This window comes from Molossus molossus, unplaced genomic scaffold (genome assembly GCF_014108415.1).
Source record: "Molossus molossus isolate mMolMol1 unplaced genomic scaffold, mMolMol1.p scaffold_m16_p_2, whole genome shotgun sequence".
Classification (NCBI taxonomy): Eukaryota; Metazoa; Chordata; class Mammalia; order Chiroptera; family Molossidae; genus Molossus; species Molossus molossus.
The window spans coordinates 48635510-48658995 of NW_023425355.1; the positions used below are offsets into that span (position 1 = coordinate 48635510).

General features: G+C 38.8%; 1 protein-coding gene and 1 pseudogene across 1 annotated transcript in view; one reads left to right on the forward strand and one right to left on the reverse strand.

Moving 5' to 3' along the window:
* Window positions 1-23486, forward strand: part of IL13RA1 (interleukin 13 receptor subunit alpha 1) — an 85174-nt gene that overhangs the window by 38209 nt on the left and 23479 nt on the right. Inside the window, exons 5-8 of the mRNA XM_036270432.1 lie at window positions 5044-5231; window positions 13205-13356; window positions 20377-20424; window positions 20702-20834. Of these exons, the coding sequence (XP_036126325.1) occupies window positions 5044-5231; window positions 13205-13356; window positions 20377-20424; window positions 20702-20834 (521 nt within the window). The remainder of the gene's footprint in view (window positions 1-5043; window positions 5232-13204; window positions 13357-20376; window positions 20425-20701; window positions 20835-23486) is intronic.
* On the reverse strand, window positions 18616-19037 carry LOC118635676 (annotated as a pseudogene).

Consider the following 23486-nt stretch of genomic DNA (forward strand, 5'->3'; position numbering starts at 1 on the left):
TGTAGATTTATCTATTTGATCTAGTGCATTATTTAGAGTCTGTTTTCTTGTTAATTTTTTTTAGAGGATCTAATCGGTGATGTGTGCGAGGTGTTGAAGTCCCTTGCTATGATTGTATTGCTGTTGATTTCCCCTTTGACGTTCTCCAGAGGTTTTTAAATGTATTTTGATGCTCCTTTGTTGGATGCATATATGTTTACTAAAGGTGTATACTCATGTTGGATATATCCTTTCAATATTATGTAGAGGCTTGCTTTGTCTCTAGTTATGGCCTTCATTTTGAAGTCTATTTAATCGGATAAGAGTATTGCTACCCCAGCTTCTTTTTCCTTTTCGTTTGCTTGGAAATTTTTTTTCCATTCCTCTACTTTCAACCTATGTGATTCTTTTGTTGTGAGATGAGTCTCTTGTGAACAACATACATATGAGTCATGCTTTCTTATCCATTCAGCTACTCTGTCTTCTGATCAGAGTGTTTAATCTATTTACATTTAAAGGTATTATTGATATGTACTTATTTATTGACATTTTTGTGTATTATGGTTATGTTTCTCTTCCTGTTTTTTCTACTTACTACAGAAGTCCTTTTAACCTTTCTTGGAGTGCTGGTTTTGTGCCAATATATTCCCTTAACCTTTTTTTATTTTTATTTTTCTCGGAAGCTCTTTATTTCACCTTCTATTTTGAATGAAAGCCTTGCTGGTTAGAGTAGTCTTGGATTCAGATCCTTGTTTTTTATGACTTTGATTATTTCATGCCATGCCCTTCTGGCCTGTAGTGTTTTTGTTGAGAATTAAGTTGATAACTTTATGGGGATTCCTTTGCTTATAACCTGTTGCTTATCCCTTGTTACCTTTAGGATTCTCTCTTTGTCTTTAATTTTTGGGTTTTCAATTATGATGTGTCTTGTTGTGGGCCTCTTTGGTTCTTTTTACTTGGGGCTCTCTGTGTTTCTTATACTTATGCCTTTTTCCTTCACCAAGATAGGGAAGTTTTCTATCACTGTTTCTTCAAAAATATTCTCTAACCCATTTTCATTTTCTTCTTGTGGTACTCCTATTATGTGGATGTTGTTATGTTTCATATTGCCCTGCAGTTCTCTTAGGCTGTCTTCCATTTTTTTAATTGTTTTTTTTTCTTTTTTCTTTTTGGTTCTCTGCTTGGGTGATTTTTTTTCTACCCTGTTGTCTAATTTATTGATCCAGCTCTCGGCCTCCTCTACTCTGCTGGTTATTCCTTCCAGTGTGTTCTTTATTTCTGCTATGTCATTCTTCATTTCTAATTGTTTGGTTTTCAATGTTTCTACATCTTTACTCATGCTGCTGAGCTTTTTACTCTTGCTGCTGAGCTTCCTTATGATTATTACTCTGAACTCTGCCTCTGATATCTTGCTTAATTCCATTTCATTTATTTAATCTTCTGTTGAATTATCTTGTTCTTTCATTTGGGATTTGTTTCTTTGTTTCACTATTTTGGCTGTCATTGGGTTTTAGAGCCTGCCAAATTTTCCCTGTGGGTGTTGGTGTCCTGCTGATTGTGGCTCCCTCTCCTGAGTTTGGATGAGTGTGGGAGCACCCAGTCTTACTTTCATGGGTAGATTTTCAGGCCAAGCAAAGGTTCAGTTATCCTCTAGTTTTTGCCTCTAGGCTACTAGTCTCAGTTACTTGGTGAGCCTGTGGTTATATCCATCAGCTGAATGAAACATCCCTCACGTGTACAGTATAAGAGGATTTCCAGTGGGTGGGGCAATTGCTTACTGGTAGTCTCTAGCTGTTAATGAGCCTCAATTTACATTTCTCTTGCCTGGCCTGGTGATGTTAAATTCCTGAGAGAGGGGCTGTTGCTTCTCCCAGGGGCTCTTTGAGTACGATGGCTACTGTCCTATGTGGGAGTGATTCAACATAAAACTCCCGTGTCTTCCTTCCCAATTCTTACCCCTGAGCCCCAACACCCCAACTCTCTTTACACAGTTCCAGTTCTCTCTGTCCTCCCTCTGCCAGAGGTGAGTGGCTGTGGCTGATTTAGTGCTCTGTCCCTTCAGGTAACTGCTGTTTTTTTTTTGTTTTTTTTTTTTTCTGCACCTCTCCTTCTTGGAAAAGCCTCATCTCTGGTGATCTCAGTCAGGTGCTATGCGGGCGCCTTTCCATGCCCCGCCAGTCTTTGCTGTGGAGCCAGCTTCGGATTTTAACCCCCAACTTTTAAGAGGTAACTGCTCACAGCTGAAACAGCCCTCTGCTGCTCTCTGTGGGCTCCCAGCCTGCCCTCTTGCCCCTCTGCAGTTTCTAGCAGGCTCGATTTGTTGTCCTCTTTGTATCCCTGGTCATAAGTGTTCTCTCCAGCTGCTTTTCAGTTGTTTTTTTCTTGATGATTTGTCTTTATTCTAGTTGTAATTCCAGATTGGTCCTGGGAGACTGTCTGTTTAGGTTCCATTCACTCTGCTGCCATTTTTTTCTCCTGTATGGTCTGCTTTTCACACAAATTTGGAAGATTGGATTGCCCCAGATTGGCTAGTGACCTAGACTTATAAAAGGCAATGCTTGCAAGTCAATGAGTTAATGGTACAGGATCTTTACTCTCACCTACAAGGCCAAGGTCACAATGCTTCTAAGAGGCAGGGCTGGGTATCCCAATCAGTATTCAGGTTCAAGCTTATCCAACACACAAGTCTAATCATACCTCACAAGTGCAGAAGGTCTTAATATATCACCAAAACTGTTCTGTGTGGAATTCAGGGAATGATCCTTGAGAATTTCCTGTTTTAGTGAGAACTGAAGGATGCACAGGTAATTCGTTCTTTTATAGATCATACCTTTGGGTTATATCTAAAAAGTCATTATCATGCTTAAGTTCATGTAGGTTTTCTTTGTCATCACATAGGAGTTTTATAGTTGAAAATTTTACAGTTAGGTCTGCGATTCATTGTGAGCTTAGTTTTTTGAAGAGTGTAAGGTCTGTGACTAGATTTTTTTTTTTTTTTTTGCATGTGGATGTCTAGTTGTTCTGGCACCATTTGTTGAAAAGACTATCTTTGCCCTGGCTGGTTTGGCTCAGCGGTAAGAGAGTCAGCCTGTGGACCAGAGAGTCCCGGGTTCAGTTCCCACTAAGGGTATGTACCTCAGTTGCAGTTTGTCCTTGGTCCCGGTTGGGGTCATGTGGGTGGCATCCACTCAATGTGTCTCTCTCACATTGATGTTTTTTTTCTCTCTCTTCCTCCCCCTCTCCCTCCTGCTTTATCTGAAGATAAATGCAAAAATGTCCTCAGGTGAAGATAAAAAAAAAAAAAGAAAAAGACTGTCTTTGCTTCCTGGTACTGCCTTTGCTTCCTGGTACTGCCTTTGCTCCTTTGTCAAAGATCAGTAGACCGTATTTATGGGAGTAGACCTGAGTTTTATAAAACCTGATTTGCAGCAGAATCCTCTGGAGAATTGCTGTCAAAGTGCTTATTCCTAGCATACTCTCCCAGAGGATCCTGTTTAGAAGGCTTTTCCCAGGGCCTAGAAATCAGCAAAATGAGTACAGATATCCCAGCCGGTGTGGCTCAGTGGATTGAGCGTTGTCCCATGGACTTAGAGGGCCCAGCTTAATTTCTAGTCAGGACACATGTCCAGGTTGCATGCTCCATTTCCATTAGGAGGCTGGCAAGAGGCAGCCAATCGATGTTTCTCTCTTACATCAATATTTCTATCTCTCCCTTCTTCTATCTCTAAAAAAAATTAGTAAAACCATATTATAAATAAATAAATGACTACAGATGATTCTGCACTAACAGGTCAAGGGTTTGGGACTCTTTACTCTTAGTCCATTATTTAAACAGTTTCCCTTTTCTGCTGAAAATTTGCACAGTTCCCATTGTGGCTGATGATATAAAACTCAACTCTATGTCTTCTGCCAGTTACTACAAAACAGAATCCTTTGATAGTGTAGACAATAAAGTGTAATTAATCAGCATATTCTCTCTGCCTGCACTCTGCTAGGTGCTGATGATATTTGAGGAATGGTATGTGTAGAGGTTTTTGAAATGGGAAATAATATACCAGCAGTACAGGTATTGGAAGAGAGTTAAAGCCACATGGTGAGTAAGACACTTAGAAAGCCAGTGTGTTCTGGAACATAGAGCTGGCAGTAATTGGAGGGAACTAGTAATGATGATCCTAGAAGTCAGTCTGGAGAATACATGAAGCCTGAAGTGATTAGGACATGAAACTGGGTGAGGGCAATGGGAATATCACAGAAGAGAATCCAAGAAGCTTTGCAAAGGAAGAAATACCAGAATTTGGTGATAGAATATAAAGAAAGGAGGGGGCAAAGGTGATTTCAAAGGCTGTGATTGAGGAGCCTAGAGGAAATGAGTTCTGACTGGTAGAAATTGGGAACATTAGAAGAAAAGGCAGAATATCAGGGAAGAGGGCGTATATGTTTTGGATGTTAAATTTGAGGCAAGAGTAGAACACTCAAATGGAGCAGTTGGAAATCTGGCACTGGATCCAAGGTGAGAAGTCAGGACTAGGCATCCCTAGCATAGAAATTCTAGTCAGGGGATGGAAGTGATAACTCTGGGGTGAACAGATGAGGGAGTAATAAATAAAGAGGAATGTGCAGATGGCTGTAGACTGGGTGGGAACCCTCTGAGAAGAGGAAAAGGGAAAGGAACAAGATAAGAAAACAAGGAAGGAGCAGAAAGAAAGACCAGAGGAGGACTGTGGAATTCAGCACACGGGATATTTTCAAGAAGCATAAAACTTCTCAGCCTGGCCTCATAACACCTAGTATTCAGAAGAGGAAAAAGAACCAGTACTCATAGCTTCCATAGCTATTGAAAAGGACCAGTGTTCATAAAAAAGGAACATTTGTTTCTTCTTGGGGTATAAAATGGAACTATATAAAATAGGGTTTTAGAAAAAGCTATCTAGCCATATTGTAAATATTGCTTTTTGTGGTCATCTTTAGTCATTAAAAAACAAAACAACAACAAAAACTTCTACCATTGTTTCTTGAGTTCCTTTTTAAAAATAATGCAGAAAATTGTCTCATTTTACCTTTTAGGCACAGCAGCCTGGGAAAAATTCTTCAATGTGAAAACATCCATAGAGAAGGACAACGTATTAGCTGTTCTTTTACTCCTACTAAAATGAAGGATTCCAGTTTTGAACAACAGAGTGTTCAAGTGATGGTCAAGGATAATGCAGGAAAAATTAGACCATCCTTTAATATAGTGCCTTTAGATTCTCATGGTAAGTTTTTGGGTTTTTTTTGAGATTTTTAAAATTATTAATTTATTTTTGTTACAGATATTTCTCCTCCCCTCCCCCCCCAGACACCCTTCTCCCTATCCCACCCCCAGCATTGTTGTCTTGTCCATTGGTTATGCATATGTGCATATAAATTCTTTGGTTTATCTCATCCCTCCCCCACGTCCTCCTCTGAGGTTTGTCAGTCTGAACCGTACTCCTTTTATGTCTCTGAGTCTATTTTGTTCATTATTTTCCACAAATATATGAGATCATGTGGTGTTTGTATTTCTCTGATTGGCTTATTTCAGTTAGCATAATGCTCTCCAGGTCCCTCCATGTCGTCTCAAAGGATAAGAGATCTTTCTTTCTTACAGCTGCATAGTACTCCATTGTGTATATGAATCAGCTTTTGCATCCACTCATCTGTTGATGGACACTTGGGTTATTATCAGATCTTAGCAATTATAAATACTGCTCCTATGAACATGGGGGTACATATAGTCTTTCTGATTGGTATTTCAGGCTTCTTAGGATATATTCCTAGAAGTGGGATCACTGGGTCAAATGGCAGATCAATTTTTAATTTTTAAATTTTTAGGTAACACAATAGTGTTTTCCATAGTGGCTGGACAGGTCTGCATTCCCACCAGAAGTGTACTAGAGTCCCCTTTTCTCCACACCCTCATAAGGACTTGTTGTTTGATGATTTGTTGATGGCAGCCATTCTGGCAGGTTTGAGGTGATACCTCATACTTGTTTAAATTTGCGTCTCTCTGATGATTAGTGATGTTGAACATTTTTTCATGTCTCCTGGCAATTTATATGTCCCTTTTGGAGAGGTTTCTATTTAGGTCCTCTGCCCATTTTTTAATTGGGTTCTTTATCTTCCTCTACGTATTTTGGAAATTAACCCCTTATCTGATGTACCATTGGCAATTATGCTTTCCCATATAGTAGGTTCCCGTTCCATTTTAATGATGGCTTCTTTTGCTGTGCAGAAGCTTTTTAGTTTGATGTAGTCCTATGTATTAATATTTTCCTCTGTTTCTCTTGCCTTAGGTGTTGTATCAGTGAAAATTCTACTGCATGTGATATCTGAAATTTTGTTGCTTACAATTACTTCTAGGATGTTTATGAATTCACGGGTCACATTTAAGTCTTTTATCCACTTTGAGTTTATTCTTGTGTATGGTGTAAGTTGATGGTCTAGTTTCATTTTTTTTTTTTTTGTATGTAGCTGTCTAGTTTTCCCAACACCATTTATTAAAGAGGCTGTCTTTACTCCATTGTATTCTCCTGCCACCTTTGTCAAATATTAATTGAGCATAACGTCTTGGGTCAATTTCCAGGTTCTCTGTTCTGTTCCATTGATCTATCTGCCTGTTCTTGTGCCATTATAAAGCAGTTTTGATTACAATGGCTTTGTAGTATAACCTGATACCTGGTATTGTGATCCCTCCAACTTTGTTCTTTTTTTTCAAGATTGCTGTGGCTATTCAGGGTCTTTTTTGGTTCCATACAAACTTTTGAAGTATTTGTTCTAGTTCTGTGATACATGTCATTGGTATTTAGTGGGGATTGCATTGATTGCTTTGGGTAGTATAGACATATAAAAAATATTTTTCTTTATTGATATTTAGCAAGAGGGAGAGAGAGATAAAAACATTGATGAGAGAAAACATCGATTCACCGCCTCCTGCATGCCCCTCACTGGGGATTGGGTCCAGCACCTGGGACTGTGCCCTGACCGGGAATTGAACGGGCAACCTCCTGTTGCATGGGTTGACACTCAACTACTGAGACACACTGAACGGGCAGTATGGACATTTTAATGATGTTAGTTCTTCCAATCCATGAACAAGGTATTTGTTTCCACTTTTGTATATCTTCCTCTATTTCTTTTTTCAGTGTCCTATAGTTTTCTGTGAATAGGTCCTTTACTTGTTTAGTTAAGCTTATTCCTAGGTATCTTAATTTTTTTGCCACAATGGTAAATGCAATTGTTTTCTTAATTTCTCTTTCTGTGAATTTATTATTGGTATATAAGAAAACTGTCGATTTCTTGATGTTAATTTTCTATTTTGCTACCTTGCCAAATTTGTTAATTAAACCTAGCAGATTTTTCATGGAGCCTTTAGGATTTTCTATGTACAATATCATGTCAACTGCAAATAATGACAGTTTCACTTCCTCCTTTCCAATTTGGATCCCTTTTATTTTTTCTTCCTGTCTGATTGCTGAGGCTAAGACTTCCAGTACTATGTTAAATAAGAATGGCAAAATTGGGCATCCCTGTCTTGTTCCTGTTCTTACGGGAAATGCTTTTAGTTTTTGTCCATTGAGTATGATGTTGGCTGTAGGTTTTTCATATATGACCTTTATTATGTCGAGATATGATCCCTCTATTCCCAGATTGCTGAGCGTTTTTGTCAGAAATGGGTGTTGGATTTTGTCGAATGTTTTTTCAGCATCATATGATTTTTATCTTTCGTTTTGTTTATGTGGTGTATCACACTTATTCATTTGCAAATATTGTACCAGCCTTGCATGCCTGGGATGAATCCCACTTGGTCGTGGTGAATAATTTTTTTGATGAATTGCTGGATTCGATTTGCTAGTATTTTGTTCAGGATTTGGGGATCAATATTCATCAGGAATATTGGCCTGTAGTTTTCTTTCTTTGTAGTGTCTTTTTCTGGTTTTGGAATTAGAATTATGATGGCCTCATAAAACAAATTTGGAAGTCTTCCTTCTTCTTGAATTTTTTGAAATAGTTTGAGGAGAATGGGTGTTAGTTCTTCTTTGAATGTTCGTTAAAATTCCCCCATGAAGCCATCCAGGCCTGGGCTTTTGTTTGCTGGGAGAGTCTTGATTACATTTTAAATTTCTTTTGTTGTTATTGGTCTGTTCAAGTTTTCTATCTCTTCCCGGTCCAGTTTTGGGAGACTGTGTGTTTCTAGAAATTTATCCATTTCGCTTAGATTGTCGAATTTGTTGCAATATAATTGTCCATAATATTTGTTAACAATCCTTTGTGTTTCTGTGGTGTCAGTTATTATTTCTCCTCTTTCACTTCTGATTTTGTGTAATGGGTTTTCTCTCTTTGTTTCTTGGTGAGTCTAGCTAAGGGTCCATCAATCTTGTTTATCTTTTCAAAGAACCAGCTCTTTGTTTCATTGATCCTTTGAATTGTTTTGTTTTTTTGGTCTCCATGTCACTTATTTCTGCTCTGATGTTTACTATTTCCTTCCCTCTGCTTTCCTCTGAGGTTTTCTATCTGTTTGCTTTTTAGTTCTTTAAGATGTGAGGTTAGATAGTCTATTGGAAATTTTTCTTGTTTCTTGAGGTAGGCCTGTAGTGCTATAAACTTCCCTCTCAGAACTGCTTTCGCTGCATCCCATAGCTTTTATGTTATTGTGTGTTCATTTTCATGCTGTCCAGGATTTTTTTTTTTTTATTCTCACCCGAGGACATTTTTCTATTTTTTGTTCAGGTAGAGTGGGAGGGGGAGAGAGGAAGTGAGAGAGAAACATCAATGTGAACGGGACACATCGAATGGCTGCCACCCACATGACCAACCAGGGCCGGGGACAAACTGCAACCAAGGTACATGTCCTTAGTGGGAACCGAACCTGGGTCTCTCGGGACCGCAGGACGATGCTCCAACTGCTGAGCCAAACCAGCCAGGGCTCTCCAGGAAGTTTTTAATTTCTTTCTTGATCTCCATGGTAGCCCATTCATTGTTCAATAACATACTATTTAGCCTCCATTTTTAAAAATTTCTTCTCATGTTCTTGTTGCAATTGATTTCTAATTTCATGCCATTGTGATCTGAGAAGATGCTGAGAATATATGATTTCTTTTTTAATTAACTTATTTAATTAATTAATTTATTTATTTTTAAATTAAAGTATTTATTTTTGTTACAGATGTTTATCCTTTTTACCTCACTGATTCCCCCCTCTCTCTTCCTCTCTGCTCTATCCCCAGCTTTGTTGTCCATGTCCATTGTTCATGCACACATGCATATAAGTTCTGTGGTTTATCTCTTCTCCCAGCACCGCCTCTTCTGGGAATTGTCAGTCTGTACTCCACCTCCACGTCTCAGGGACTACCCCAGTCCTCAGATTGTTATGTTCATTATATTCCACAAATAAGTGAGATCATATGATACCTGTCTTTCTCTGTTTGGCTTCTTTCTCTTAGTATAGTACTTTCCAGGTCCCTCCATGTTGTCTCAAAGGATAAGAGATCTTTCTTTATTACAGCTGCATAGTACTCCATTGTATATATGTACCACAGCTTTTTTATCCATTCGTCTACTGATGGACATTTGGGCTGTTTCCAGATCTTAGCTATTCTAAATAGTGCAGCTACAAACATGGGAGTACATATATTCTTTCTGATTGGTGTTTCAGCCTTCTTAGGGTATATTCCTAGAAGTAGGATCACTGGGTCAAATGGAAGTTCAATTTTTAATTTTTTGAGGTAACACCATATTGTTATCCATAGTGGCTGCACCAGTCTGCACTCCCACGAGCAGTGTACTAGAGTCCCTTTTCCTCCACACCCTCGCCAACACTTGTTGTTTGATGATTTGTTGATGGCGTCCATTCTGACAGGTGTGAGGTGATACCTCATTGTTGTTTTAATTTGCATCTCTCTGATGATTAGTGATGTTGAGCATTTCTTCATATGTCTCTTAACCATTTGTATGTCCTGTTTGGACAGGTGTCTATTTAGTTCCTCTGCCCATTTTTCAATTGGGTTCTTTGTCTTTTTTTTTGTTGAGTTGTATGATTTCAGTTTTCTTGAACCTATAGAGACTTAGTTCGTGCCCTAACATGTGGTCTGTCTTTGAGAATGTCCCATGAGCACTTGAGACGAATGTGAATTCTGCAGTTTTGGGTTGTAATTCTGTGTAGATACCTATTATATCCATGTGATCTAGTGCTCCATTTAGAGTCTCTGTTTCTTTGTTAGTTTTTTGTCTAGAAGATCTATCCCGTGACATCAGCAGGGTGTTGAAGTTCCCTGCTATGATTATTGCTGTTGATTTCTCCTTTGAAATCCTCCAGATGATTTTTAATGTATGTTGGTGCTCCTATATTGGGTGCAGATATGTTTACCAAGGTTCTATCTTCCTGTTGGATAGATCCTTTCAATATTATGTGGTGGCCTTCTTTGTCTCTAGTTATGTCCTTCATTTTGAAATTTACTTTATCAGATATGAGTATTGCTACCCAAGCTTTATTTTTCCTTTCCCTTCGCTTGAAAGATTTTTTTTCATCTCTTCACTTTCAACCTGTGTGAGTCTTTTGTTGTGAGGTGGGTCTCTTGTAAGCAGCATATATGTGAGTCATGTTTTCTTATCCAGTCAGCTGTGTCTTTTTATCGGAGCATTCAAACCATTCACATTTAAGGTGATAATTGATATGTACTTATTTATTGTCATTTTTCTTTAGTATAGTTATATTTTTCTTTCTATTTCTTCTACTAATTACAGCAGTCCTTTTAGCATATCTTGCAGTGCTGGTTTGGTGTTAATATTATCCCTTGGCCTCTTTTTGTCTGGAAAGTTCTTTATTTGACCTTCTATTTTGAATGATAGCCTTGCTGGGTAGAGTAGTCTTGGATTCAGATCCTTGTTTTTCATGACCTTGATTACTTCATGCCATTCCCTTCTAGCCTGTAGTGTTTCTATTGAGAAGTTAGCTGAGAGCCTCATGGGGTTTCCTTTGTAGGTAACCTGTTGCTTATGTCTTGCTGCCTTTAGGATTCTCTATTTGTCTTTAATTTTTGGTATTTTAATGACTGTGTCTTGGTGTGGGCCTGTTTGGGTTCTTCTTACTTGGGGCTCTCTGTGCTTCTTGAACTTGAATGCCTTCTTCCTTTACCAAGTTAGAAAAGTTTTCTGTCACTGTTTCTTCAAATGTATTCTCTAACCCTTGCCCATTTTCTTCTTCTTCGGGGACTCCTATGATGCGAATGTTATTACATTTCCAGTTGTCCCACAGTTCTCTTAAGCTATCTTCCTGTTTTTAAATTGTTTTTTCCTTTTGGTTTTCTGATTGGTTGATTTTTTTCTACCCTATCTTCTAATTCACTGATCCGGTCCTCAGCCTCCTCTACTCTGCTGGTTGTCCTTCCAATGTGTTCTTTATTTCTGATATGTCATTCTTCATTTCTTCTTGGTGGTTTTTAATTTCCAGCTGGTTGATTTTCATTATTTCTATGTCTTTACTCATGGTGCTCATGTCCTTACACATGCCGTTGAGCTTCCTCAAGATCATGGCTCTGAATTCTAGTTCTGTTAACTTGCTTAACTGCACCTCATTTATCTCCTCTTTGGTAGAAGTCTCTTGTTCTTTCATTTGGCTTTTGTTTCTGTGTTTCAACATTTTGGCTCTCATAGTGGGCTTTGGAGCCTGCCAAATTTTCTCTGTGGGTGTTGGTGTTCTGCTGTTTGTGGCTCCCTCTCCTGGGTTTGGATGAGCCAGGGAGGACCCACATTAAACACTAGTGTCATGTGTTACTTTCCTGGTTATAGTTACTAGCCAGGAATGGTACAGTTATCCTCTAGCTTTTTGTCTGGATGATATCAGTAGTGGTAACTTGAAGATTATTGGCTTCTCAGTTGAATGGAAAACTCCCTCATGTGTTCAGAGTAAGGGGATTTTCTGAAGGTGGTGCAGATGCTGGTTGTTAATGGGCCTCAATTTGCATTTCTTTTTTTTTTTTGATATTTTCTTCAGATAGAGTAGGGGAGAGAGAGAGAGAGAGAGACAGAGAGAGAGAGAGAGAGAGAGAGAAACATCGACGTGAAAGGGACACATCGAGTGGTTGCCACCCTCACAACCCAACCAGAGACGGGGACAAACTGCAACCGAGGTACATGCTCTTAGCGGGAACCAAACCCGGTTCTCTCTTGACCACAGGCCGATGCTCCAACCGCTGAGCCAAACCAGCCAGGGCCTCAGTTTGCATTTCAATGGCCACCAGGTGGCGTTGAATCTGGGAGGGAGGGGCCGCTGCCTCTCCCCAGTACCCTAGGAAGGAGTAAGATGACCAGGGTTCTTTGTGGCTGCTACTCAGCAAAAGCAGCTCAGCAAAATCTCTGAGCATTATCCAAATCCTGAGTGTCCCTACATAATTCCAATCCAGTCTGCCCTCCCTCTGTCGGAGCCCAAGGTAAGTGGCTGTGGCTATTTTAGCCTGTGTCTCGGCTCTGCTCTGTGGAGCCGCTTGGGAGTTTAACCAGAGGGCGCTGCTCCCAGCTAAGGCCGCTCTTCACAGGTATGGCTGCTGCCAAGCTGCTGACTGTCGGCTCCCAGCCCCCCTCTCATGCCTCCACAGTCCTACCAGGATTGAGTCAGTATCCCTGGTTATGTGGTCCTCCAAGCTGCTTTTCTGTTGCTTTTTCCTGACGATTTGTCTTTATTTTCGTTGTAATTCCAGTTTGGTCCTAAGAGATGGTCTGTGTAGCTTCCATTCACTCTGTCGCCATTTTGGAATCCACCTCTTACTAGGCAATTTAAATTAAGCTTCCTACATTAATCATGGCTAATCAGAAATCCAAAACTGTATGTCTGACCATGTAAAGCCATTAAAACTATCAGCCCTATTTTGATTAAATTTTGTGACCTTCGTTTTCTGTACTCACATATATATCTCATCGAAATATACTCTGGGCCCTGCATGGTGTGGCTTAGTTGGTTAGACATCATCCTGTGCACCAAAAGGTTGCTGTTTTGATTCCCAGTCAGGGTACATGCTCAGGTTTCGGGCTTGATCTTCAGTAGGGGGTGTGCAGGAGGCAGCCAATTGATGTTGTGCTCTCACATTGATGTTTCTTTCTCTCTCTTTCCCTCTCCTTTCCTTTCTCTCTAAAAATCAATAAACCAGTCTTTATAAAAAGGATTAAAAAATAAACTGTGGAACCTAATTTGTATTCTTCTGTTTGTATCTTTCAGTACAACCTGATCCTCCACATATTAAAAGGCTCTTCTTCCAACGTGATGGCTTATATGTGCTAGGAAAAAAGTCACAGAATTTTCGTAGCCGTTGCTTATCTTATCAAGTAGAAGTCAATAACAGCCAAACTGAGATGCCTTTGATTTTATCCGTAAGTTTTTTTATTGTTGTTTTTTTAAAATATTTTCTCACTTGATTTTCTTACACTGTAACACATTGATATATCAGTGAAATTTAGCTCTTAGATTTGTCACATGATTATTATGATACTGAAACTTCTTACCTGAAATTGGGTGGTAGAAGGTCTGAGGGTTTATGATAGTATTGACTTTGAGATTCAAGCCATACATTGATTCACTTGCTCAAAAATATTTTATTAGCCCTGGTCGGTGTGGCTCAGTGGATTGAGCATCATTCCATGGACTGAGAGGTCCCAGTTTGATTTCCAGTCATGGCACATGCCCAGGTTGTGGGCTTGATCCCCAGTAGGATGTGTGCACGAGGCAGCTGATAGATATTCCTCTTTCACATTGATTTTTTTTTCTCTGTCCCTCCCTCTCCCTTCCTCTCTCTCTAAAAATCAATAAAAACATATTTAAAAATTTTATCATGTATCTATCATGTGCCATGCACTATTTTATGTGTACGTGACACCCAGTGAAAAGTTTTTTTTTTTCCATGAAGCTTATATACTAGAAGCAAAATATGTAAATGAACAAGCTAATTTTAGCGAATGGATGCTTTGAAGAAAATTAAACAGGGTGATATAGTAGAGTGATAGGAGGGCCTGAGGGAACGTAGAGTAGTCATCCAAAGTGATGACATTTAAGATGAGACCGGAATGATGAGCAGGAGCTAGCCATGTGAAGATCCTGGATTGGAGGGGATAGTAAGAACAAAGACTGAAGCAGGAATGAGTGTGGCATGTGTGAAAAACAGAATGGACGCTGGAGTCAGATCAGGCAGATACTTGGAGGCTCTGGTATGGCCATTCAGTTTTCTTGGAGTTTGTGGCAGCTAAAGTATTCAAATTTGAGTAGTCAGTATTGGTTGGATTATACAGTTTTGCTATTCAGAATCTAATACAAAACATGCTGATTAGGGGTCCCTGTGGAGCACTGGGCATAACAGCATGTGGCAGCCTCAGGATATCAATCTCATTGATACATTTCAGAGTAGAGGTCACAAACTAGGGCTCAGACATTTTTATTTGGACCACAAAGTGGAGTTTTGTTTGTTTGTTTTTTAAATTTGAATTTTTTTGCCCAGGTTTAAAACTGTGGTACCCGAGGAATATAGTTTCCATAGGTGGTGCCTTAAGACTACAGGGACTGTGGCACTCACTTGTGTGCCACCCACTTGTGTGCCACCTGCCCCAGCCCTATGTGCATTTGAGTTTTAGAAGTTTGAAACCAAGTATTTTGCATTAGCTTTTAAAGTAGCCCAACATCTCACATGTGGGCAAATTTCTTGGTTCACTTGCTTTAGCTCATGGGAGTTTCAAAATACAGACTTGCAATGCTTTGACTTATGATGAGGCCAAAAACGATATACATTTGGTAGAAACTGTACTTCAGATTTTGAATTTTGATCTTTTCCTAGACTAGCGATATGCAGTAAGATACTCTCTCGTGTGTAATTGATTTTAGTTCAATGCTTCAAACATTCTTCAGGCCCACTGTGCTTTTAGCTGTGTACATGAATGGTGATTACCCATACATCCACTGTTTTTCACTTTCTGTACAGTATTCCACAGATTACATGAGATATTCAACACTTTATAAAATAGGCTTTGTGTTAGATGATTTTGCCCCACTGTAGGTAATATAAGTGTTCTGAGCACATTTAATGTAGGCTAGGCTAAGCTATGATGTTCGGTAGGTTAGATATATTAAATGCATTTTCAACTTATGATATTTTCAACTTATGAGGTGTTTTTTGGGATGTAACCCTATTATAAGTTGAGGAGCATCTCTACTTACTAAAATAAGCCAGTGTTGACCGGCTAGTAACTCCAGAGGGAGCAAACAGGCCCACAGCTGAGCAGAGCTCTTCTGGGCATTTGCAGTTGAATCCATTTCTGAAATAAGAGTAACCATTATCTGAAACAGAAACCAGTGTCCTCATACAGTACTGCAACGAGGAAAAGCAAAGGGCTTCCAGCATGGGGGTGCAGCTTGCATTTCCAGCTAAGTGAGCTTTCAGAAAGCTGAAATCTACTTGACTACTCCAGCCTTTACTCCTGTCTTCTGTCAAATCCCGAATACACATGCTGCTTGTATTACTCATTTGGCACAGAATTATGTCCTGCTACTTACCCTGATCATGTGTGTAGGCCGGTTCTTTCCACTAAAACTATAAGCTCCTGTAGGGAGGAGTTAAGTGGTGTTTACTTTTTGCTGTCCCTTCTATTAATAGCAGTAACTAACAAGTATTGAGCAATTATTATGTACTAGGTATTTTAATAAGCATTTCATCTGAATTGTCTCATTAAGTCCTCACAGTAGTAACCCCAAGGATCTAGATCCTGTTTCCCCCCCTCCATTTTTTACAAATGAGAAAACTCAATCTCAGAGGTTACTCCTAAGATCACATGTCTAGAAAGTGGTAGATTCAAGACTTCAGCAAAAGTCTAAGTTCAAAGATTTTGTTCTTAACCACAGGGGATCACAATACTTTCTCTTAATAGTAAGAGCCATCCTTTATTAAGTATTTATGATATGCTACAAATATACTCTTCTGTGTACTTCTTATACAGTAGCTTATAACAATTCATGAAATAGGTTGCATTTTATTGAGAAACAAAGGCTCAAAGAGGTTAAGTAACTTACTACAGGCCACACAGCAATAAATATGACTTCAAAAGTTGGTCTCCATGTATTAAACTTTGACAAAGAATACTTGACATAACAATTGTGTAATCATCACTTAATGAATTTTTGTTGAATTATAATTACCTTTTTTATAAAGTTCTGAATGGAAGAGAACACACATACTATAGAATTTATTCACCTAAATCAGAACTATAGTCTATGTGGAATTAACTCTGTTTATACACTTGAGTTTAGTGTACTCTCTCCTAGCAGATGGTCACCAGCTGCTTCCTCCCCTAGAATGTCATCAGCTTTTTATGTGCTCCCTGATCTTGAGCTTTGTTGGTTAGATTTTTTTTCCTTTTTGCAAGACTTTTTGAGGAATGATTTTGCCTACTGTTCCATTTAAGAGGGGGAAGTAGGCTGGAACATGAACTGGTGCCATCACATGGGGGCTGTAGTCAGACGTAGCTCATGACAGAATCACAAAGTAAGGAATGACTTGTCTCTGACCACCCCTGTCCCTGCAAACTATCTACTTGCTTCTCTGTGTCTTTGTTTACATTTTCTCATAGAGGTACCTGAGCAACTGATAAACAACACAAGAGGATTTACATTTAAACAAGAGCCCAGAGCCTTTAATTTACACAGTGATTTGCTGATTTTGGAATATGGAATCTCTCAATCTCTTTCTCTCTCTCTCACTTTCTCTCTCTCTTTCTCCCTCTCCCTCTTTATCTATATCCATCTCTATTTATATTTGGGAGATGGTCCAAGGAAGGGACGACATTAACCTGCAACCTGATCCCTCAAGTAGTAGTTGACACTTGTGATTCCCTAGCAGGTTTCTGATTCCAAATGGCCAGCTGTGGGGTACAGTAGTCCCTGAGTGGCTTTTTCTCTGCCCTTATATGAAGTATTGATAGGATGGCCCTTCATCATTCAGTTGCCCTTTCAGCTCTTCACAAGTGCTGGTAGGAACCATTTAGTGAATGACATTGAATGCCAAAAATCATAGCTATGTGTTCTGGTCTTTGTCTCATGTTTAAACATCTCTGATAGAAATAGAATATTTTTATATTAATGTCTAAAAACTATGTTATACACCTGAAACTAATATAATATTGTATGTCAACTGTAATTGAAAAATCATATTTATTTTTTTTAAAATTGACTATTTTTCCACTCCCATCCCCTCAGGCACTGGCCAGTCTGTTCTATGTGTCCATGCTTCTGGTTCCATTTTGTTCATCAGTTTATTTTATTCATTAGATTTTACATATTATACCATATGGTATTTGACTTTCTCTGACTGGCTTATTTTGCTTAGCATAATGCTTTCCAAGTCCATCTATGCTATCGCAAAGGATAAGAATTCCTCCTTTTTTACAATTGCATAGTATTCCATTGTGCAAATGTACAATAGCTTTTTCATGCTGATTTCATTTCCTTTGGTTATGTACACAGAAATGGGATTGCTGGAATGTATGGTAGTTCTATTTTTAATTTTTGAGGAACTGTCATTGTCTTTTCCATAGTGGCTGCACTAGTTACATTCCCAGCAATAGTGCATGAGGGTCCCCTTTTTTCTATATCCTTGACAACTCTTGTTATTTGTTGATTTTTTTTATGATAGCCCTTCTAACAGGTATGAGATTATATCTCATTGTGGTTTTGATTTGCATTTCCTACTGATGAGTGATATTGAATATTTTTTCATATACCTATTGGCCAGAACTAGACTAAGCAACAGGTTTTCATGTGTTGACTTTTTACTCATTTTTGAAATATTTGTATTTCAGGAACTGATTATTCTCTTTACATCAGACAACAAGCGATGTAAATTGTGTGGAATTAAATTTTACATTAACCCAATTATTTTTCATATATTATACTCTTCACAAGACAGAATAATTTATCTCGTTCTTCTTTTAAACTTCTAATTGATGTAGGAGAAAAATTATACAAGTTATATACATTTCAATGATTTTTCACGAGTGATTTTTGCGAATGATATTTCACTTACATAACCAGCACCTCAGAAGCTCCATCGTGACCTCTTTTGGTCACTACTCTCCCAAAGAGCAACTATTAACCTGATTTCTAATCCCATAGATTAGTTTTGTTGACTCTTTTTAAACTTTATATAAATGAATTATAGTGATTTTATTTTTATGTGTGTCTGCCTTCTTTCATGCAGTGTTATGTTTATGAGATTGACTGATACTGTTGCTCGTAGTTGTAGATGGCTCATTCTCACTGTATTCATTCCACTGTGCCAATACAATACATTTAATTTATCCATTCTCCCATTGATGGACATTTGGAGAGTTTGGAGTTTTATGAATTTTTTTGTTGTTGTTAATAGAATCTTTTTTATTCAGAAAAACAATTTTTTTTTCCAACCACACACAGGAGGGGTATGGGTAGGGGGAGGTGTCTGTCCATCCATTCTTGGCTCCCAGCCCATATGGTTTTGGCAGCAATAAGGGGTGTAGGGTAATGGCCCCCCAAAATAAAAATGGTGTTTGTGTCTGTATGGGAGGAAGAAGGGTGCAAAAGCAGTGGGGAGTGGTAGTGGTGGGGGGAAGATGAAGTCAGTACTGGGAACGCCACAGGTGGGAGGCCATTTCATAACATTTCTTGTTGATCATACCACCGTGGACACCTTCTTTGCCCATCAGCAGGACTTGCGTCTTGGCAGTCATGGTTACAGTGATGTTGAAGGTGGGGGCTCCCCCGGTGCTCTTAGTACGAAGATCCATGGTAAATTTCCCATCCTGCAGCAGTGAGTCCTGGATCACAGAACATTTCTGGCCCCCAAGGGTAAACCCATTCAAGAAAAAACTTGACAGGTCTTTGCCAACCAGGACACCAACCTCAGCTGGTGTGATGTTGACGAAGGTTTTCCCAGGGATGGCGGCCCAGACGGAGGGCGAGTCCTTATAGCCACGATGGCCGCGTCCTGACAGGTCCCATCTGCCATGAGGTTGTCGATGTAGGCCTTCCACCCGGCCATGGCGCTGCTACTGGGGCTGCTCTTGGCGCTGCTGCTGGGACCGCGGGCTAGGCTCGGGCTGCCTCGGGCTGGCAGGCGCCGGGAGGTGGAGAGCTCGGGGCATGGACCACGGCTCTGCTAGCTGTTATGACCAGAATTTGTATTTTATTTTTAATTTTTATATTTTATGCTCACCCGAGGACATTTTTGCATTTATCTTCATATAGAGCAGGAGGGAGAGAGGGGGGAAGAGAGAGAGACACACGGACTGGCTACCACCCACAAGACCCCAACCGGGGCCAGGGACAAACTGCAACCGAAGTACATGCCCTTAGAGGGAACCAAACTCGGACTCTCTGGTCTGCAGGCCTACGCTCTAACTGCTGAGCCGAACTGGCTAGGATTATGACCAGAATTTTTATGAAAATTTTTATGCTTGTCTCTTGGTGCATACATTTTGGTTGGACATATATGTGTTGTAGGGTTACATCTAATTTTCTCTGGTAAATCATATCACTTTTCCCAAGTGATTTTGCAAATTTACACTACTAAGAGCAGAAATTGAGAGTACTAGATCCTTCATATCCACATCAACACTTGGTATTTATTGCCTGGTAGGTGTGTGTATTGTTATCTTTTGGATTTAATTTGCATTTTCTGATGAAATTGAGCACTTTTTCATGTTTGTTAGTGATTTGGATATCTTCTTGTGAAATGCCTATTCAAGTCTTTTGCCAGATTTTCTGTTGGGTTGTCTGTCTTTTACTTATTAAATTGTGGGATATACGTATATATGGGTGTGTATTATGTATAAATGTAAATATATATTATATAACACATATATGTAAGTCCTTTGTCGGAAATTGCAAATATATTCTCTCACTCTATGCCTTACTTTTTCATTCCTTTATTAGGATACATTTTGATGAACTGAAGTTTTTAATTTTAATATAGATTATTTTATAAAAAATTGTTTGTGGTTAATATTTTTGGTCCTATTTCAGAAATATTTTTATTTTGCTTCAAGGTCATGAAGATGTTCTATGTTTTTATCTAAATCTTGCTGTATTTATGTATTTATTAGCTTATTTATTTTAACTTTCACATTTTGATCTGCAGTACAATCCATCTGAAATTGACTTTGTAAATAGTGTGAGGTGGGGGGGGGTCAAGATTCTTTTTCCCCCCCATATGGATATATAATTGACCCAGCACCACTAATTTAAGCACCCATCTTTTTTCACTTCACCTGGTTCTTTTTTAATGGAATAAAGGAAACATTGTTGAAAATGGTTAAATGATGTAAAATGTGGTACTTTTAATATTTTTATTTTATTCATTTTTTAAAAATATTTTTAAGGTTGAAGAATCCATATGTGATCATTCAAAATTTGAAGGAAACCTGGAGGTCAGTAAATTCAACTTTAGCTATTTGGGGTTAAACTCGTGAGTAGTTGGGGGTGGGACCTGGTGAGCCTAAATTTGAACTGCTTTGAGAAAGATGACCTATTTTGTTCTGTGTGTTATTGCCAGTTTTATCCAGGAGTTAAGATCAGATAATTTGGATTACAATTCAAGTCTTAATCATATATAGCATTTGTGTGATAATTAGAATTAAGATTCAGAAGCAGAGAAAGAATAAACTGTTAATCTCCCTTGTGTTTTTTTTTTTTTTTTAATTTAAGGGTACAAGTTGTTTCTGGGTTCCTGGTGTTCTTTCTGATACTTTGAACACAATCAGAATGAGAGTCAAAACAAATAAGATATGCTATAAGGATGACGAACTCTGGAGTAATTGGAGTCCAGCGATGAGTATAGGTAAGGGATCAGTATTTCATTAAAACTTAAACCATTGATGCATGGAAACGAAGCTGAAGCAGAAAATAGGATGGGTGAAAGGGACTGTTCTACATTCTTATTATCAGCCAGAGAATATTACAGTTAAAATGTATTTTCTGTTTAATTACTGTTAAGTCACCCAGGTTTAATTTGCAATATATAGCACTTTGGAAATCCATAATCCAAATGGTATTATCTTCTCTTCTGTTCTGTCTCCATCTTTGTTAACAACCTGAAAAAAAATAAGAAGTAGGCATGATTAAATCTGCAGTGCTGGAGGACTAGACTTTGTGCTGGTGATAGAATCAAGACTAGAGTAGTGACCCTTGATGGCATTTAATGGAGATAAACCTATTATCTAGGTTTGAAAAAATTAGTTTCATTTATTGAGAGGTGAACAAGCTATATGTCAGGCTCAAGTATAGGATTGAAAAGACCCGTGATTTATGAATGTGTGTGTTGTAGGGTGGGATATAGGGATTTATTTGACTATAAACTCAAAGTGACTCAACATTGAATGCTTAAGTATTCCTAAAGGCATATGCAGTCACAGGCAGCAGTGATAGTGCAGCACCTAAAACAAGGGAGTGCTGCAGGGTGTGGCATAGTGTCCTGGCCACATCAGAAGTGTGCTATATTCATTCTGGGTACCACATTATAGGAGGTGCATCAGCACACTGGAATATATCCTTGAAAGGGTAATCAGAATGTTGAAGAATCTCAAAATTTAGGGAGAAACAGTTGATGAAGTAAGCTTTGGGAGTCATGATTGATTAGTTCTAATATTGAGGTATTGTCAGGTAGAAGAGGGAATAGGCTATCTTTTCTGTGGCTCCATGGGGCAAAATAGGACCAACTTAAGGACTTTCTAACAGCTATATAAACAATCAGAGAGACAGGTTGTTGAGATAGTCAATTCCCTATTAATTGAGAAACTGAACAAACTATGTGCCAGATAGGGTTGTATTAGTTATCTATTGTTGTCTAACTACCCCCAAAATACAGTGGCTTAAAAAAACACATATTTACCATCTCATAGTTTCTTTCTGTATGAGGAATCTGGGCACAGCTTAGCTAGGTACCTCTGGCTCACGTTCTCTCATGAGGTTACAGTCAAGCTATCAGCAAGGACTAGAGCCTCATCTGAAGACTTGACTGGGGCTGGAGAGTCCACTTCCAAGTTCACAACTAATGTGGTCATTAGAGAGCCTCAATTGCTCTCTGGCTGGTAGAGGGGGAAATATAGCAGGTTGAATAGTATCCCCCCAAAATATGTGTTTAAATTCCAACTCCTGCTATCTGTGAATGTGACCTTTATTGGAAATACAGTTTTGCAAATGTAATCAAGTTGAAATGAGGTCATACTAGCTTAGATTAAGCCCTAAATCCAATGACTAGTATTCTTATAAGTAGAAGAGAGAATTCACAGAAACACAAAGACACATAGCAAACAAAGACCATGTAAAGATGAAGGAAGAGATTGGAGTCTTTATCCAGTCCCTTGGATGTAACTTGATGTAACTACAAGCCAAGGAATACCAAAGATTCTGGTCCCCACCAGAAGCTTAGAAACGGGCAAGAAGGGATTCTTCTCTAGAGTCCCCAGAGGGAGCATGTCCCTGTTGATACCTTCATTTTGCACTTTTAGCCTCCAGAACTGTGAGAGGATATATTTCTGTTTATGCCAACCAGTGTTTGGTGATTTGTTAACAGCAATTCTAGGAAAATAACACAGAGCTCCCCCATCTCTGTTACTTGCACATGGAGCTCCTCACAGGGCTACTTCATGACAGAGCAGCAGCTGACTTCCCCAAGTGAGTGATCCAAGCAAGAAAGAGTGTATGAGAGAACACCCAAGGTGGAAACCACAGTCATTAATAACTTGGTCTTGGAAATGACATTCTATCACTGTTGCTGTTCAGTTCTTTACAAATGAGTCAGTTAGTCCAGCCCATCCTCAAGGGGAGGGGATTACATCAGGGTGTGAACATCAGAAAGCAGGGATCATTTTGGGTCATCTTAGAGGCTGCCTGAAACAATGATGCTAGGCCTTGATAATGCTTTCTAAATGTTCATGCCCTAGTGGAAAAGATAAGCAAATAAATAGACATACGGCATTTCATGTGTTAGGTGTAACAAGGCAGTTAATGAAAGACTTTGGAATTGGATGGTGCTGGATTTGAGGCTTGACTCCATCATTTACTAAACCTTTAGGGACAAGCCAGTAAACTCCTCTGAGCCTTATCCTTCTCATCTGTATAAATGGGAAACAATAATATCTATTTCTATAGCATAGATATAAGCATGTAGAAGCACCTAGTATGGTATCACACATATAGTAGGTGCTCAGTTAGGAATAGTAGTAGTGGTAGTTAGGATTATTTTAGGTGTTCCAATAGCATTAAGTAACCAATAAGAAAAGATACTCACTCTTAATGAGATAACATATTTAACAGTTATAACATCTTTGTTAATAGTGTCTGAAACCTGTTGAGATATCTTGGTTTCAGATAATTTTTAAGGTGTTTATTCATTCATAGAATTTTAGGCACCAGAGCAGGACTCCCCCCCCCCCCAAAAAAAAAATTAACATAACAGAAGATAAGTTAATTGAAAGGTTTTAGAAAATAG